Raw genomic sequence first — 18,282 nt, 5'->3', positions numbered from 1 at the left:
CGTATATAGCCTCCACATTGACTCGGTACCGGTGCCCCTGTATATAGCCTCCACATTGACTCGGTACCGGTGCCCCCGTATATAGCCTCCACACTGACTCGGTACCGGTGCCCCCTGTATATAGCCTCCACACTGACTCGGTACCGGTGCCCCCTGTATATAGCCTCCACACTGACTCGGTACCGGTGCCCCCTGTATATAGCCTCCACATTGACTCGGTACCGGTGCCTCCTGTATATAGCCTCCACACTGACTCGGTACCGGTGCCCCCTGTATATAGCCTCCACACTGACTCGGTACCGGTGCCCCCTGTATATAGCCTCCACATTGACTCGGTACCGGTGCCTCCTGTATATAGCCTCCACATTGACTCGGTACCGGTGCCTCCTGTATATAGCCTCCACATTGACTCGGTACCGGTGCCCCCTGTATATAGCCTCCACACTGACTCGGTACCGGTGCCCCCTGTATATAGCCTCCACACTGACTGTATGCCCCTGTATATAGCCTCCACATTGACTCGGTACCGGTGCCCCCTGTATATAGCCTCCACACTGACTCGGTACCGGTGCCCCTGTATATAGCCTCCACACTGACTCGGTACCGGTGCCTCCTGTATATAGCCTCCACATTGACTCGGTACCGGTGCCTCCTGTATATAGCCTCCACATTGACTCGGTACCGGTGCCTCCTGTATAAAGCCTCCACATTGACTCGGTACCGGTACCTCCTGTATAAAGCCTCCACATTGACTCGGTACCGGTGCCTCCTGTATATAGCCTCCACATTGACTCGGTACCGGTGCCCCTGTATATAGCCTCCACATTGACTCGGTACCGGTGCCCCCTGTATAAAGCCTCCACATTGACTCGGTACCGGTGCCCCCTGTATATAGCCTCCACATTGACTCGGTACCGGTGCCTCCTGTATAAAGCCTCCACACTGACTCGGTACCGGTGCCCCTGTATATAGCCTCCACATTGACTCGGTACCGGTGCCTCCTGTATATAGCCTCCACACTGACTCGGTACCGGTGCCCCTGTATATAGCCTCCACACTGACTCGGTACCGGTGCCTCCTGTATATAGCCTCCACACTGACTCGGTACCGGTGCCTCCTGTATATAGCCTCCACACTGACTCGGTACCGGTGCCTCCTGTATATAGCCTCCACATTGACTCGGTACCGGTGCCTCCTGTATATAGCCTCCACACTGACTCGGTACCGGTGCCTCCTGTATATAGCCTCCACATTGACTCGGTACCGGTGCCTCCTGTATATAGCCTCCACACTGACTCGGTACCGGTGCCCCCTGTATATAGCCTCCACACTGACTCGGTACCGGTGGTTAGAGCGTTGGACTAGTAACCGGAAGGTTGCGAGTTCAAACCCCCGAGCTGACAAGGTACAAATCTGTCGTTCTGCCCCTGAACAGGCAGTTAACCCACTGTTCCCAGGCCGTCATTGAAAATAAGAATATGTTCTTAACTGACTTGCCTGGTTAAATAAAGGTAAAAAAAATGTTTTAAAAAGACCAACTGACGAGTTCAGGGGAAAACCAACCAACCAGAGTTAGGTACTACGGCACCTAATTGCTTCACTTTCAAAGTGTTCAAAACATAGTTGAATTCATTGTTTCTCACACAGCAGCCATTTTGCTCTCCCCTTCCTAATACCATGACCGAATACTTAAAGTGACAGTGGTCGTTTGGACCAATCAACAGAATTTCAACAAGGGGTCTTACACATTCAATGTATTGTTGTTCTTTACCTAGGAATACATGCATACGCTTTCTTTCAGTTTCCCTTCATTTCACATTTAATGTAGAGGGGTTACACCAAATTGCACCCTATTCCATATATAGTGCACTTATTTTAACCAGAGCCCTATTCCATATATAGTGCACTTCTTTCGACCAGAGCCCTATTCCCTATATAGTGCACTTCTTTAGACCAGAGCCTTATGGGAATAGTGTGCCAGTTGGGATACAGGCCCAGGAAGATGTTCCCTCCCCTCTGTCCTCATTCACAGATCTGATAGGACTGGATGTGTGAAAGCATGATGGCAGAAATTAGACCAGGGCTGCCCAACTCTCTTCCTGGGGATCTACCATCCTGTATGTTTTCAGTCCAACTCTCTTCCTGGGGATCTACCATCATGTATGTTTTCAGTCCAACTCTCTTCCTGGGGATCTACCATCCTTTAGGTTCAGTCCAACTCTCTTCCTGGGGATCTACCATCATGCATGTTTTCAGTCCAACTCTCTTCCTGGGGATCTACCATCCTTTAGGTTCAGTCCAACTCTCTTCCTGGGGATCTACCATCCTGTATGTTTTCAGTCCAACTCTCTTCCTGGGGATCTACCATCCTGTATGTTTTCAGTCCAACTCTCTTCCTGGGGATCTACCATCATGTATGTTTTCAGTCCAACTCTCTTCCTGGGGATCTACCATCCTGTATGTTTTCAGTCCAACTCTCTTCCTGGGGATCTACCATCATGTATGTTTTCAGTCCAACTCTCTTCCTGGGGATCTACCATCCTTTAGGTTCAGTCCAACTCTCTTCCTGGGGATCTACCATCCTTTAGGTTCAGTCCAACTCTCTTCCTGGGGATCTACCATCCTTTAGGTTCAGTCCAACTCTCTTCCTGGGGATCTACCATCCTTTAGGTTCAGTCCAACTCTCTTCCTGGGGACCTACCATCCTGTAGGTTCAGTCCAACTCTCTTCCTGGGGACCTACCATCCTGTAGGTTCAGTCCAACTCTCTTCCTGGGGGATCTACCATCCTTTAGGTTCAGTCCAACTCTCTTCCTGGAGATTTACCTTCCTGTTGGTTTTCAGTCCAACTCTCTTCCTGGAGATTTACCTTCCTGTTGGTTTTCAGTCCAACTCTCTTCCTGGAGATTTACCATCCTTTAGGTTCAGTCCAACTCTCTTCCTGGAGATTTACCTTCCTGTTGGTTTTCAGTCCAACCCTAATCTAGCACACCTGATTCTATTAATTACCTTCTCACCAAGACCTGAACTAGCTGAATCAGGTACTGTATGTTACGTTAAGGTTGGAGTGAAAACCTACAGGACAGTAGATCTGTAGGAACAGGGTTGGAGTGTAAACCTACAGGACAGTAGATCTGTAGGAACAGGGTTGGAGTGTAAACCTACAGGACAGTAGATCTGTAGGAACAGGGTTGGAGTGTAAACCTACAGGACAGTAGATCTGTAGGAACAGGGTTGGAGTGTAAACCTACAGGACAGTAGACTGTAGGAACAGGGTTGGAGTGTAAACCTACAGGACCGTTGATCTGTAGGAACAGGGTTGGAGTGTAAACCTACAGGACAGTTGATCTGTAGGAACAGGGTTGGAGTGTAAACCTACAGGACAGTAGATCTGTAGGAACAGGGTTGGAGTGTAAACCTACAGGACAGTTGATCTGTAGGAACAGGGTTGGAGTGTAAACCTACAGGACAGTAGATCTGTAGGAACAGGGTTGGAGTGTAAACCTACAGGACAGTTGATCTGTAGGAACAGGGTTGGAGTGTAAACCTACAGGACAGTTGATCTGTAGGAACAGGGTTGGCTGTAAACCTACAGGACCGTACTGTAGGAACAGGGTTGGAGTGTAAACCTACAGGACCGTTGATCTGTAGGAACAGGGTTGGAGTGTAAACCTACAGGACAGTTGATCTGTAGGAACAGGGTTGGAGTGTAAACCTACAGGACAGTTGATCTGTAGGAACAGGGTTGGAGTGTAAACCTATAGGACAGTTGATCTGTAGGAACAGGGTTGGAGTGTAAACCTACAGGACAGTAGACTGTAGGAACAGGGTTGGAGTGTAAACCTACAGGACAGTAGATCTGTAGGAACAGGGTTGGAGTGTAAACCTACAGGACAGTTGATCTGTAGGAACAGGGTTGGAGTGTAAACCTACAGGACAGTAGATCTGTAGGAACAGGGTTGGAGTGTAAACCTATAAGACAGTTGATCTGTGGAACAGGGTTGGAGTGTAAACCTACAGGACAGTTGATCTGTAGGAACAGGGTTGGAGTGTAAACCTACAGGACAGTAGACTGTAGGAACAGGGTTGGCGTGTAAACCTACAGGACCGTAGACTGTAGGAACAGGGTTGGAGTGTAAACCTACAGGACAGTAGATCTGTAGGAACAGGGTTGGAGTGTAAACCTACAGGACAGTAGATCTGTAGGAACAGGGTTGGAGTGTAAACCTACAGGACAGTAGATCTGTAGGAACAGGGTTGGAGTGTAAACCTACAGGACAGTAGACTGTAGGAACAGGGTTGGAGTGTAAACCTGCAGGACAGTAGATCTGTAGGAACAGGGTTGGAGTGTAAACCTACAGGACCGTTGATCTGTAGGAAGAAGTTTGGGTTGCCCTGGGTTACATCTACCAGTTGTGTTAGACACATGAAGGGGAGTGATCGAGGGCAGAGGGAAGGGAGTATGTTACTACTTTAGTGTACACTCTTAGACGAGTGTCTAGTGATCAGTCAGCTGTGACAGACAAGCCTTTATTGATTGACACAACACAACTGGAAACACCAAGCAAATGCACACAATGTTGCACTAGTCGCTAATACAGACTTGATCTCACACACACACACACACACACGTCCCCATATCCCCCTGTCTCTCTCTCTCTTCAGTACCCAGACAGGGCTATGATGGAGGGGTAGCGGGTGCGGTGGGACATGCACTTGTCCCTGTCGATGAGCAGGCTGTGGGTCTTACAGCCAATGTCCTTCTCCAGCACCATGCGGGACTCCTCCAGGTGGGACAGGGAGCTCCGCGCTGCAGACAGCTGCTGCTGCAGGGATGACATGGTCTGGGAGATCTGACCTGCCTCGCCCACCAGGCTGGAGACAGAGAGAGAGAGTTAGGGGAAAGAGGGAGGAGAGATAGAAAGGAGGGGTAGGGGGAGCACAAGGAGAGAGAGAGAGAGAGAGAGAGAGAGAGAGAAAGGAGAAAGAGAGAGAGAGAGAGAAGAGAGAGAGAGAGAGAGAGAGAGAGAAGAGAGAAAGGAGAAAGAGAGAGAGAGAAAGGAGAAAGGAGAAAGAGAGAGAGAGAAAGGAGAAAGAGAGAGAGAGAGAGAAAGGAGAAAGAGAGAGAGAAAGGAGAAAGAGAGAGAGAAAGGAGAAAGAGAGAGAAAGAAAGAGAGAGAAAGAAAGAGAGAGAGAGAAAGAGAGAGAGAGAGAGAGAGAGAGAGAGAGAGAGAGAGGGGAAGGAGAGGAGCTTGTCATACCAGTGTAGGAGTTTGTGAAAGATGGGAGAGAGAGTGCGATAGACAGATAGGTTTGGGTGTGTGTTTGTGTGTACGTCCGTGTGAGTGCTTACTGGCTTGCATCTCTGTGTGTGCTTCTGTCTGTTTGTGTGTGTACCTGAATTGTGGGTTGTCCCTACAGAGCTCCATGTGGGGTCTGTGTGAACGTTGGTGCAGCCGGGACTGAGCCACTCTCAGAGGGGCCTCTTTATCATACAGAGCCTGCTGAAGAGACACAATGTTCCTCTCCTGGGCCCCGATCTGATCCAGGATCTACACACACACACACACACACACACACACACACACACACACACACACACACACAGGTGCAGCATTCCCTGTATTCCAGCCTCAGCTGGATAACCCTTAGGGGGGTGGATAAATACAGTGCCTTCGGAAAGTATTCTGACCCCTTGACTCCTTCCACATTGTTGAGTTCAGGTGCAGCATTCCCTGTATTCCAGCCTCAGCTGGATAACCCTTAGGGGGGTGGATAAATACAGTGCCTTCGGAAAGTATTCTGACCCCTTGATTCCTTCCACATTTTGTTATGTTACAGCCTTATTCTAAAATAGATTAAATACAAATAAACCCTCATCAATGTACACACAATACCTAATAATGACATCACAATACCCCATAATGACATCACAATACCCCATACTGACATCACAATACCCCATACTGACATCACAATACCCCATACTGACATCACAATACCTAATAATGACAAAGCAAAAACAGATTTTTTTTACATTTTTGCAAATTTATACAAAGAAAAAAATTCATATAAAGTATTCAGACCCTTCACTCAGTATTTTGTTGAAGAAGCTTTGGCAGCAATTACAGCCTTGAGTCTTCTTGGGTATGAGACTACAAGCTTGGCACATCTGTATTTGGGGAGTTTCTCCCATTCTTCTCTGCAGATCCTCTCAAGGTCTGTCAGATTGGATGGGGAGTGTCACTGCACAGATATTTTCAGGTCTCTCCAGAGATGTTCGATCAGGTTCAAGTCCGGACTCTGGCTGGGCCACTCAAGGACATTCAGAGACTTGTCCTGAAGACACTCTTGTGTTGTCTTGGCTGTGTGCTTAGGGTTATTATTCTGTTGGAAGCTGAACCTTTGTCCCCATCTGAGATCCTGAGCACTCTGGAGCAGGTTTTCATCAAGGATCGCTCCATTCATCTTTGCCTCGATCCTGACTATACTATTGCGCCTGCCCCTGAAAAACATCCCCACAGCATGTTGCCACCACCATGCTTCACCGTAGGGATGGTGCCAGGTTTCCTCCAGACGTGACGCTTGACATTCAAGCCAAAGAGTTCAATCTTGGTTTCATCAGACCTGTTTTCGCTTTGTCATTATGGGGTATTGTGATGTCATTATGGGGTATTGTGATGTAATTATGGGGTATTGTGATGTCATTATGGGGTATTGTGATGTCATTATGGGGTATTGTGTGTAGATTGAGGAGGATAAAAAAACAATTGTATCCATTTTAGAATAAGGCTGTAACGTCACAAAATGTGTAAAAAGGGGAAGGGGTCTGAATACTTTCCGAAGGCGCTGAATGTCATGAAAACCTTCAGGTCTTCAGATGAAAACATTCCCTTTGCCTGCTGGGTAGGCATCAATTTCTGTATGTTTTGTTTAATTAGAGGAAGGGTTGAGTTTTGGCCATTGAAACGACACACACACACACACCACCTCCACCAACCCCAACACACCTGAGTGAGATGCAGTTGTAGCTGTGTCTTGGCCTCAGTGAGCTGCAGACAGCGCTGGCTGAAGGCCTGGTCTACGTTGGAGCACTGGACCCTCAGGTCCTCAGCCGTCTCCTGTAGGACCCTCTCCACCAGCAGCCTGAGCTCCACACTGGCCTGCTCCTCCCGCTGAGCCACAGACAGGTTGTCCTGGGTGAAAGACACCCACGCATCACGGTTACACAGCCTGGGAGAGAGGAGGGAGATGTTAACACACTATTAATACACATCAACGTGGTGTCTGAGTTGGGGTGGTACTGAGTTAGGGTGGTACTGTGTTGGGGTGGTACTGAGTTGGGGTGGTACTGAGTTGGGGTGGTACTGAGTGTATTATATATACAGCTACTCACTGGTCCTGTAGGTTGTCTGAGTTGAGGTGGTACTGAGTGTATTATATATACAGCTACTCACTGGTCCTGTAGGTTGTCTGAGTTGGGGTGGTACTGAGTGTATTATATATACAGCTACTCACTGGTCCTGTAGGTTGTCTGAGTTGGGGTGGTACTGTGTGTATTATATATACAGCTACTCACTGGTCCTGTAGGTTGTCTGAGTTGGGGTGGTACTGAGTGTCAGTACTCATGTTGTTGTAGCGACCACACTGGTCATCCAGACTGTAGGCCTGGTACTTATCAGACCAGTCCAGCTCTAGAGTCTGCTTGGCATCTCTGTTACACCTGATACACACAAACAGTGGGACACAGTGAGGGGCAGAAAGCCAGTGTGAGGGTCTGATGAGGGTCTGGGAGGGAGTGAAAAGCTGAAGTGAGGATAGTCATGTGATTAACTGTTCAGCAGTATAATAGTCATGTGATTAACTGTTCAGCAGTATAATAGTCATGTGATTAACTGTTCAGCAGTATAATAGTCATGTGATTAACTGTTCAGCAGTATAATAGTCATGTGATTAACTGTTCAGCAGTATAATAGTCATGTGATTAACTGTTCAGCAGTATAATAGTCATGTGATTAACTGTTCAGCAGTATAATTAGCCATGTGATTAACTGTTCAGCAGTATAATAGTCATGTGATTAACTGTTCAGCAGTATAATTAGCCATGTGATTAACTGTTCAGCAGTATAACAGCCATGTGATTAACTGTTCAGCAGTATAATAGTCATGTGATTAACTGTTCAGCAGTATAACAGCCATGTGATTAACTGTTCAGCAGTATAATAGTCATGTGATTAACTGTTCAGCAGTATAATAGCCATGTGATTAACTGTTCAGCAGTATAATAGTCATGTGATTAACTGTTCAGCAGTATAATAGTCATGTGATTAACTGTTCAGCAGTATAATAGCCATGTGATTAACTGTTCAGCAGTCTAATAGCTTTGGGGTAGAAGCTGTTCAGGAGCCTTTTGGTCCTAGTCTTGGCGCTCCGGTAGTGCTTGCCATGTGGTAGCAGAGAGAAGAGTCTATGATTAGAGTGGCTGGAGTCTGACCATTTTTAGGGCCTTCCTCTGACACCACCTGGTATAGAGGTCCTGGATGGCAGGGAGCTCGACCCCAGTTATGCACTGGGCCATACGCACTACCCTCTGTAGCACCTTGCGGTCGGACACCGATCAGTTGCCATACCAGGCGGTGCAGCAGCCAGTCAAAAGGCTCTCAGTGGTGCAGCTGTATAACCTTTAGAGGATCTGAGGGACCATGCCAAATCTTTTCAGCCTCCTGAGGGAGAAGAGACGTTGTCATGCCCTTTCCACCTCTGTGTTGGTGTGTTTGGACCATGATGGGTCCCTAGTGATGTGAACACCGAGGAACTTGAAGCTCTCGACCGTCTCCACTACAGCCCCGTCCATGTGGATTGTAGAGGCTCGGCCCTCCGTTTCCTGTAGTCCAGATAGGCTCCTTTGTTTTGTCCATGTTGAGGGAGAGGTTGTTGTCCTGGCACCACACTGCCAGGTCTCTGACCTCCTCCCTGTAGACTCTCTCATTGTTGTCGGTGACGAGGCCTACAACCGTTGTATCGTCAGCAAACTTGATGATGGTGTTGGAGTCGTGTGGGACCACGCAGTCGTGGGTGAACAGGGAGTAGAGGATGGGCCTTAGCAACACAGGGGACGTGAAATTAAGAATACATTTTTTGTATTTGCGATGTGTTGCCAGGTTACCATTTTCCAATGAAGCACTGTGAGTAGCTGGACACACGATAATGCCCCACTGTTCAAAAGGAATGTTCAAGAAGGCTAAAAACAAATGATTGATGGATGAACACACACACACACTTTTCAAATGTATTCACCTGAAAATAGGCTGTGTTGGGTGTGCTAACTATGTTTTTTGAAAAAAAAAAAAAAAAAAAGATTTAACCTTTCTTGAACTAGGCAAGTCAGTTAAGAGCAAATTATTATTTACAATGACGGCCTACCCCGGCCTACCCCTGACGACGCTGGGACAATTGTGCGCCGCCCTATGGGGACTCCCAATCACGGCCGATAAGCTGTAGTCTTAATGAATAGGCTACAACCCAGCTCAGCTGTAGTCTTAATGAATAGGCTACAACCCAGCTCAGCTGTAGTCTTAATGAATAGGCTACAACCCAGCTCAGCTGTAGTCTTAATGAATAGGCTACAACCCAGCTCAGCTGTAGTCTTAATGAATAGGCTACAACCCAGCTCAGCTGTAGTCTTAATGAATAGGCTACAACCCAGCTCAGCTGTAGTCTTAATGAATAGGCTACAACCCAGCTCAGCTGTAGTCTTAATGAATAGGCTACAACCCAGCTCAGCTGTAGTCTTAATGAATAGGCTACAACCCAGCTCAGCTGTAGTCTTAATGAATAGGCTACAACCCAGCTCAGCTGTAGTCTTAATGAATAGGCTACAACCCAGCTCAGCTGTAGTCTTAATGAATAGGCTACAACCCAGCTCAGCTGTAGTCTTAATGAATAGCTCAGCTGTAGTCTTAACCCAGCTCAGCTGTAGTCTTAATGAATAGGCCACAACCCAGCTCAGCTGTAGTCTTAATGAATAGGCTACAACCCAGCTCAGCTGTAGTCTTAATGAATAGGCCACAACCCAACTCAGCTGTAGTCTTAATGAATAGGCTACAACCCAGCTCAGCTGTAGTCTTAATGAATAGGCTACAACCCAGCTCAGCTGTAGTCTTAATGAATAGGCTACAACCCAGCTCAGCTGTAGTCTTAATGAATAGGCTACAACCCAGCTCAGCTGTAGTCTTAATGAATAGGCTACAACCCAGCTCAGCTGTAGTCTTAATGAATAGGCTACAACCCAGCTCAGCTGTCTTAATGTCTTAAATGAATAGGCCACAACCCAACTCAGCTGTAGTCTTAATGAATAGGCTAATAGGCAACCCAGCTCAGCTGTAGTCTTAATGAATAGGCTACAACCCAGCTCAGCTGTAGTCTTAATGAATAGGCTACAACCCAGCTCAGCTGTAGTCTTAATGAATAGGCTACAACCCAGCTCAGCTGTAGTCTTAATGAATAGGCCACAACCCAGCTCAGCTGTAGTCTTAATGAATAGGCTACAACCCAGCTCAGCTGTAGTCTTAATGAATAGGCCACAACCCAACTCAGCTGTAGTCTTAATGAATAGGCTACAACCCAGCTCAGCTGTAGTCTTAATGAATAGGCTACAACCCAGCTCAGCTGTAGTCTTAATGAATAGGCCACAACCCAACTCAGCTGTAGTCTTAATGAATAGGCTACAACCCAGCTCAGCTGTAGTCTTAATGAATAGGCTACAACCCAGCTCAGCTGTAGTCTTAATGAATAGGCTACAACCCAGCTCAGCTGTAGTCTTAATGAATAGGCTACAACCCAGCTCAGCTGTAGTCTTAAACAATAGGCTACAACCCAGCTCAGCTGTAGTCTTAATGAATAGGCTACAACCCAGCTCAGCTGTAGTCTTAATGAATAGGCTACAACCCAGCTCAGCTGTAGTCTTAATGAATAGGCTACAACCCAGCTCAGTTGTAGTCTTAATGAATAGGCTACAACCCAGCTCAGCTGTAGTCTTAATGAATAGGCTACAACCCAGCTCAGTTGTAGTCTTAATGAATAGGCTACAACCCAGCTCAGCTGTCGTCCTTTAGGGCTTTCCTAGACTAATGTGTGGAAATGTGTGATTACACAATCAAATGAAAATAGAGGATCTTATAAATAAACCATGTATGTAGTTACTGCTGATGCATCTAAAATATTCATTGTGACACTAATTGTGACACTCACTTGATTTGATTGACAGCCTGGCTCAGCGTTCTCTTCAACAGAGCCTGGATGCTCCTGATCAACTCCACCTCCTGCGGTACACAAACACAGCCATCACCTTATTTTCAGATTGGTTTCTAGTGAAATAACGTCTAGGCAACATTTAGTAATGATACAAGTATTTCGACTTGAGCAAAGACAAGTCGATGTTATTGTTTTAATCACCTTAAGCAGCTCCTCCTCTACGCCGTCTTTAACCAGGTCGGGACCCAGCCGCCGTTCCCGACAGGTTAGGTTATCCGTGGCGATGGCGAACGGGATCTCGGTGGCGTCCAGCGCCTTCAACAGCCTCCTCTTCTGCCCCAGGAGGAGGTCTGTCTCGGCCACCAGCTTCTCGATGTGCCGCTGCAGCTCCGACTTCCAGAAGTGGATATGCTGCAGTCTCTCTCCCAGGTGCCGCGTCCCCTCAGCTTGGGTGCGCAGAGTCCCGGCCTCGGTCTCTTGATACAGTGTTTTGGACTCATGGCAAATCCTCTCGGCGTTGTTTCGGTCAGTAGCGGCCTGGTGAAGGGTAGAGAAGTTATTGATGTGCCATTCCTCCGGGCTGTACTTGGATGAACGGTACCCCGCCGTAGCCAAGCCGGAGGAGGGATAGAAGCCCTCCTTGAATGTGGCCTCTGCGTCTGGAGGCGGGAACGGCTCGCCTGCTTGGGCAACTGACCTGCTGTCGAAATTATGTCTGGCCACTAAAACTTCTGAAGACATTTTGTGGCGAATTGGTGATACCTGATATTAAAAACACTGCGATCCGATTGTAGTTAACGGAGTCGCAGCATAACAAGAGCCACAGAGGGGAAGTGAAGAATCACATGTTTTGTATTTGCGCTGCGTTGCCAGGTGACCTGTTTCCAAGGAAACACTGTGTAACTGGACACGCGCAATGCCCCACGGTTCCAAATGAATTATCAGGTAAAAACAAATGGTGCATGGAGGAACACACACACCGTTTTTCAAATGTATTCATCTGAATAGAGGCCTATGTTAGGTGTGCTAACAAAATGTATATACCCATTTATATGTCCAAAAAATGGATGTCGCAACTAAGGATTTCCTCTTTAATTGATGAATAATAATTGTTTTAATAATGTCAATAATAACTTGAACTTTTAACATGACAGTGGCCCCTGTGTTTCCCCCCAAGAAACATACATGCAGACCCACACAAGCATATTCACACCCCTCCAACTCTCCACTTTAAAACCCTTTAACAGAGTCATAGGTCTCTGGTCTATTGATGGGAATCAGTCTTCAGGGCTGTGTCCAAGTACAGCGGGTGAGTAGCTACGTATTACAGACAGTAAGGGGCGCCATAAGACAAAAAAAGGACAGTTACCATAGCAGGATCCTTATTCATTAGTGCACACAGGAGCACAACGTATAGGCAAACCATTTGCACTGGAAAACGAAAACGAGCGTTTCTTATTGGACAACCTCAGGCAGTCCATTTTCCTGTGTTTGGTACCTAAATGAATAGGCTGTAATCCGGCTCAGCTGCTGCAAAGATGGCGAACAGAAATACCAGGATGGAAGCAAATGTACGGGATTATAACGGCAAAACGATTCATGCAAAACATAGTTGACAGGAATATGTTAGTTAATGTAGAGACAAACGATTATGCATATGTTTTATCATAAAGTCAAATTTGCGAAAATCGCGATTTAACAAGCTTTCTGACTAGCTAACAGTAGCCAACGAGCTAGCTTTATGGGTGTGTGGACATGAATATGAAATTGTAATTCGTGTTTGTTTTAGGGACTCCTGAAACAACCAGCAAACCAGGCTGTCGTCTTGTGAAACGGTGGATGTAAAGAATATAGCTAGATAAAGCATTTACTGCAAATTGAATGTACAATTTTGTAAGCTTGCCTTGTGGATAACGTAACTAGCTAACTATTTTCCTGTTTATTGGGCAGTGGAGGATCAAATCCCTGTATGCCTATGGATGTGTAGCTGTCTAGCTGATCTGTGTATGGACACAAACGTTTGGTATACATATTGGTTCAGAACCTAGATATGAACTTAAACTATCATAGCTGGTTGTATCAACTTCAAAACAGTGTGAATGACATTAATGAAGCCTATGGATTGAGTATAATATAACTTTGTGCCAAGGATGCAAGTCGTATATACATGTAGCATGAGATCCCCACATTGTGGCCTGTACATTTAATATATCCACTGATCATGTACTCTACCTTGGTAAATAAAGGTGCGGTTCAGGTATGAATGTCTGTGAGATTCTTTTTCAGTCATATCCAATACCAGGAGTATCAAACGGCATTCTTTGAATGGTGCCGTGTCTGCATGTATGTATTACAATTATACACTTCAACAGTGTTTACCAATCTAGGTCCTGGGACATCAATGGTTGGTTATACATGAACTATGCAATAGACTAGAAACATGATTTAACTAGTTAAAAGGCTGATTTGTAATTCATATATACAGAAACAGAATTTTAAAAAACACAGTACATTACACTTCCTATGCATCATGTAAATAGGTTCATCTATCTAATTTCCTTCATCTGCACTGATTTGAGGAAAGGATAGGTGTGGTATTTCATCAAATGAGAGACTTCAACCAGTAGAGAATGTGAAATGTTTTACACAAGTGTCTCTAGAGGTGTCTCCTAACCAGCCTTGGGCCCCAAATTGGCCTGAAGGTTATTGTAACAGCGGGTGAGGTGGCGATGATGGGTCTGGCGGTTGGCATACTCTCTCACATCAAAACATACCTGCAGGAGAGGTGGCGATGATGGGTCTGGCGGTTGGCATACTCTCTCACATCAAAACATACCTGCAGGAGAGGTGGCGATGATGGGTCTGGCGGTTGGCATACTCTCACATCAAAACATACCTGCAGGAGAGGTGGCGATGATGGGTCTGACGGTTGGCATACTCTCTCACATCAAAACATACCTGCAGGAGAGGTGGCGATGATGGGTCTGACGGTTGGCATACTCTCACATCAAAACATACCTGCAGAGGAGAGGTGGCGATGATGGGTCTGGCGGTTGGCATACTCTCTCACATCAAAACATACCTGCAGGAGAGGTGGCGATGATGGGTCTGGCGGTTGGCATACTCTCACATCAAAACATACCTGCAGAGGAGAGACAGAAGAAAAACAAGGCTTAATCATGCCATCACTGTCAGTCACAATAATCAGGAGGTAAAATTTTAAACTCTTGGACTACGACGTCTCCATCTGTACTTCAATGTAAAGCATCTCTTTAATAATACTTCCTGTTGACCCAACCAAGTGACCTCTCACCTCTGATCATGCTGTGCCCTCTATGGAGCCAGTTCGGACATGGGAGTTCACTGACACAGCTGATATTCCAACGCCAAAGAAAAATGCGATTAACGTTTAAAAAAAAAAAACAATTTTCAATGAACAAAATGTTTTATGTAAGATGGCTAAATAGCAAATGTATTGAATATTATTATGTGCCCTTGATCCTATAAGAGCTCTTTGTCAATTCCCACAAGCCAGGTTGTGATAAACTCACACGCATTCTTATGTTTAATAAATGTATAGTGTGTGTGAGTGGCAGGCTTACAATGATGGCAAACAACATTTGAGAATGCGCTGACCCTGTTGCTAGAGGTTAGGTTGAATGTTTGAAGGGGTATGGGACTATAAAACGTTTGGCAACCACTGACCTACAGGATTACAGGAGAAGGGGAGAGAGGGATGGAGTGAAGGAGACGGTTATTGAGAAAATAAGTCAGTTAAAGAGACGGTGTTCAACAGAAACCTGTGTGTGTGGCCTCACTAGGTGGCTGCAGAGTACTTTATGCAGACACTTGAGTACAAACAATTTAGCGAAGTTATATAAATAATGAAATGTCTTACTATTCTCCATGGTTTGTCCTCTTGTCTATTCTTTGAAGGTGGAAGGAGCCACAGTTATACACCGGAGCCTGCTTCCTACACAACACATAAATCAGATTGATAGACAAGTGTGTAGGTGTGGCTTATAGGGTGTCTAATTGTTCTAAATGTTTTCAATATGGGTGACTCTTAAAAGAGCCTGTTTTGTATTTGTACAGACACCACACCTACCTAAACAGCACCCTCACCGGCGAAGTAGAAATCACAGGAACTGAAATGAATAACTGCAGTTGACATAGCTAAGTAAATTGAAGAATACTCTTATTACAATGTGGATGGCTCTTAAAAGAGCCTTTGGTTGTGCATAGTGTAGTCTATGGTGTTGCCAGGGAACAGCATCCTTTGCGAAGAAGTAGGAGGTGAAGGTCTCCTGCACACAGATTGCCTCCTGTGCGCGTTGTTGGCCCCCATCCTGGCAACATCCTGCAGAGCAGCAGACCTCTCCTCTGGCACACAGCGGAGCGCTTTAGGTCCCCTCCTGTTCATCATCATGAAGTTATGCAGGACACAGGTAGCCTTCACAGATGCCTGAAATCCCCCACGAGACAGTCCCAGATGGCCCTGGTCACCCAACTGTGCCGTGCCCTACACAGTAACTGTAGGCAATCGTTTAAGAAATCTCCAATTGCAAGGCATCTGTGGGAATATGGAAGATAATGTCATTAGACTTTTACATCACCAGGTCATTGTGGATTAGTATAAAGTATAATATATCTTATAAACAAACAAACATAACATTGGATAGATGCATGTGACAACAGCAGGATCATATCAAGGATAACGTCACAAATGAATACATAAATACTACTTGAAGCTTGATGATGACTTGATCATTTGAATCAGCTGAGTGGCACTAAGGCAAAAATTAAAATGTGTACCCCTTTGAGACCCCAGGAACAGGACTGGAACCCATTGCTCTTCATCTACAGGCAGGGTTTCACAGCTCTGTATCTGAGGACAGAAAACAGACTTCATTATACTAAACTTAGACCACACTGAATATTATGTTACGATTCTCTCCGTCCTCACTTCTTACTATGGAGTGGAACTACACAACAGTACCTGCCCTATCCAGAATAGCCTACTCTACCTTCTGACAGTTGGAGCAGCTATCCTTTCACTCTCTTCCATGGCTGTTAGCTAGCTACCTACAAATGCATTTGGAGTTTGTTCTACAATTACATCTAGATAGCTAGTCATTATGAAGTTAGGTAACTGGTGATATTTAATTCAGTTAGCTAGCTATGCAGTATGTAAAGTTTGTTAGATAGCTAGCTACGTTAGCAGCTCAGTTGGGTTAACTTGCACTGTAGCTAGTTAGCTGATAATTCATCAACTGCGTTAAAATGCTTATACTAACCTTACTATTTGTTAAGTAAATTGACTGTAGTATGCTTATTGGTCATAGTATGGGTATAGTTAGTGTACCACAAGTTCCCGCACTTCATTCACCAAAATACAAAGTATACAAGCAGTGGACAACATTTCCGTTCTTTCATGGCCCATAAATGCAGTTCTTCAGAAAATAGGCTCCAACGTTTTCAGATTTGAACAAAATGGCGGAAAATATGCGAAGCGATCGGTAACGATGCTTCGAGGGTGACTGTTGTTGATGTGTGCAGAGGGTCCCTGGTTCGCGCCCGGGTATGGGCGAGGGGACGGTCTAAAGTTATACTGTTACACAAGTGTACAGGCCATAACAAATATCATTTTAATTATGCACGTTTTTACTCAGTTTGCACTATACACATAATATAAATGACGACGAGACACACAACTTTTGTTTCTTATATCCCATACGTAACTGTATTGCAGAAATACAGTTTGGCATTTGCTATCATTGTTTTCTATGTTGCGTGCACGCTTCATAGTTTACGTGGTAACACTCATTGTTATAATTTAACCATTATCATTCTCAAGTAAATAGTCACAGTTCAAAGTAATGTCTTGTTTACCTCTATTCCTCAGCAGTGATGGATGCCACGGTGTGCTGATTAAGGAGGTCCGACCTGAATCCCAGGGTTAAAATACGGTTCCGGAAGGGAGTTGGGAAATGTCCACCCTCTTGTTCACCCCAGTGGAACTCTTTTTCCCTTTGACGAGTTTAAAATAGCGAAGTACAGTTATACATTGATATTGTATACTGTTATTGATAAAATAATGCTTATATTTAACGTTATCATTATTGTAGAAATGTAAAACTTGACGGTTTGCAGACTTGCCTTGGAGCTGGCCACTCTCCTTATAATGGAACGTCCCATCAGCGAGTTGATTTTTGGTTTATGTACGTTCTGTTCCTGCACGTTATAGCGTAGTTCTTTTTAACGTTAATACTTTATAGGACAGTTCGTTTTTCAAGTCATTTAGCCCTTGGTATATTTTAAAGCACTTTGGTTTATTTGCTTGTCGTATTTTGTATCATCCCAGTTTTGATAAATAAACCCCCTTATTGTTTAATTGTGACACTCACTTGATTTGATTGACAGCCTGGCTCAGCGTTCTCTTCAACAGAGCCTGGATGCTCCTGATCAACTCCACCTCCTGCGGTACACAAACACAACCATCACCTGATTTTCAGATTGGTTTCTAGTGAAATAACGTCTAGGCAACATTTAGTAATGATACAAGTATTTAGGTGAACTAGAGCAAAGACAAGTCTATGTTATTTTTGTATCATCAGCAGCTCCTCCGCTACGCGGTCACAGTTCCCGACAGGTTAGGTTATCCGTGGCGATGGCGAACGGGATCTCAGTGGCGTCCAGCGCCTTCAACAGCCTCCTCTTCTGCCCCAGGAGGAGGTCTGTCTCGGCCACCAGCTTCTCGATGTGCCGCTGCAGCTCCGACTTCCAGAAGTGGATATGCTGCAGTCTCTCTCCCAGGTGCCGCGTCCCCTCAGCTTGGGTGCGCAGAGTCCCGGCCTCGGTCTCTTGATACAGTGTTTTGGACTCATGGCGAATCCTCTTTGCGTTGTTTCAGTCTGTAACCACCTGGTGAAGGGTAGAGAAATGCTTGAAGTGCCATTCCTCCGGGCTGCCATTCCTCCGGGCTGCCATTCCTCTGAACGGTACCCCGCAGTAGCCAAGCCGGAGGAGG

At 45.6% G+C, this 18,282-nt stretch overlaps 1 protein-coding gene and 3 long non-coding RNA genes across 8 annotated transcripts; 2 read left to right on the top strand and 2 right to left on the bottom strand.

Moving 5' to 3' along the window:
• Nucleotides 1-1,739: 1,739 nt before the first annotated feature.
• LOC127932647 (uncharacterized) lies at nt 1,740-4,154 on the bottom strand. Its single transcript, XR_008146283.1, has 4 exons — nt 4,141-4,154; nt 3,929-3,971; nt 3,629-3,885; nt 1,740-3,546 (listed from the first exon to the last, which is right to left on the bottom strand). It is a non-coding gene; the product is annotated as an uncharacterized LOC127932647 (long non-coding RNA).
• Nucleotides 4,155-4,515: 361 nt separating this feature from the next.
• Nucleotides 4,516-17,223, bottom strand: tekt4 (tektin 4). Of its 5 annotated transcripts, XM_052528805.1 has the most exons (12): nt 17,145-17,223; nt 16,068-16,140; nt 15,361-15,825; nt 15,151-15,225; nt 14,271-14,334; nt 14,089-14,148; nt 11,454-11,789; nt 11,250-11,320; nt 7,579-7,722; nt 7,010-7,232; nt 5,397-5,551; nt 4,516-4,874 (listed from the first exon to the last, which is right to left on the bottom strand). In XM_052528805.1, the coding sequence occupies exons 5-12, from the start codon at nt 14,310-14,312 to the stop codon at nt 4,661-4,663; spliced, it is 1,245 nt and encodes a 414-aa protein (XP_052384765.1). In that variant the 5' UTR covers nt 14,313-14,334; nt 15,151-15,225; nt 15,361-15,825; nt 16,068-16,140; nt 17,145-17,223; the 3' UTR covers nt 4,516-4,660. The 5 variants fall into 5 exon arrangements, with proteins under 5 accessions (XP_052384765.1, XP_052384764.1, XP_052384766.1 ...); XM_052528804.1 differs by lacking the exons at nt 15,151-15,225; nt 15,361-15,825; nt 16,068-16,140; nt 17,145-17,223 and having other exon boundaries at nt 14,271-14,396; XM_052528806.1 differs by lacking the exons at nt 14,089-14,148; nt 15,151-15,225; nt 15,361-15,825; nt 16,068-16,140; nt 17,145-17,223 and having other exon boundaries at nt 14,271-14,394.
• On the top strand, nt 12,674-13,512 carry LOC127932642 (uncharacterized). The gene is made up of 2 exons (XR_008146268.1): nt 12,674-12,823; nt 13,042-13,512. It is a non-coding gene; the product is annotated as an uncharacterized LOC127932642 (long non-coding RNA).
• On the top strand, nt 13,954-14,383 carry LOC127932666 (uncharacterized). The gene is made up of 2 exons (XR_008146312.1): nt 13,954-14,099; nt 14,284-14,383. It is a non-coding gene; the product is annotated as an uncharacterized LOC127932666 (long non-coding RNA).
• Nucleotides 17,224-18,282: the final 1,059 nt, after the last annotated feature.

The sequence above is a fragment of the Oncorhynchus keta genome, chromosome 10 (assembly GCF_023373465.1).
Source record: "Oncorhynchus keta strain PuntledgeMale-10-30-2019 chromosome 10, Oket_V2, whole genome shotgun sequence".
NCBI lineage: Eukaryota > Metazoa > Chordata > Actinopteri > Salmoniformes > Salmonidae > Oncorhynchus > Oncorhynchus keta.
Note: the sequence above shows the minus strand (reverse complement) of the source record. Positions and strands in the feature narration are given on the sequence as shown.

Coding starts and splice junctions, on each gene's coding strand:
- tekt4 (XM_052528802.1), bottom strand. CDS start 11,993: ATGTCTTCAGAAGTTTTAGTGGCCAGACATAATTTCGACAGCAGGTCA. Junction 11,321..11,453: donor TAGAGGAGGAGCTGCTTAAG/GTGATTAAAACA, acceptor TGTGTACCGCAG/GAGGTGGAGTTGATCAGGAG. Junction 7,233..7,578: donor TCAGACAACCTACAGGACCA/GTGAGTAGCTGT, acceptor CCTCTCTCCCAG/GCTGTGTAACCGTGATGCGT.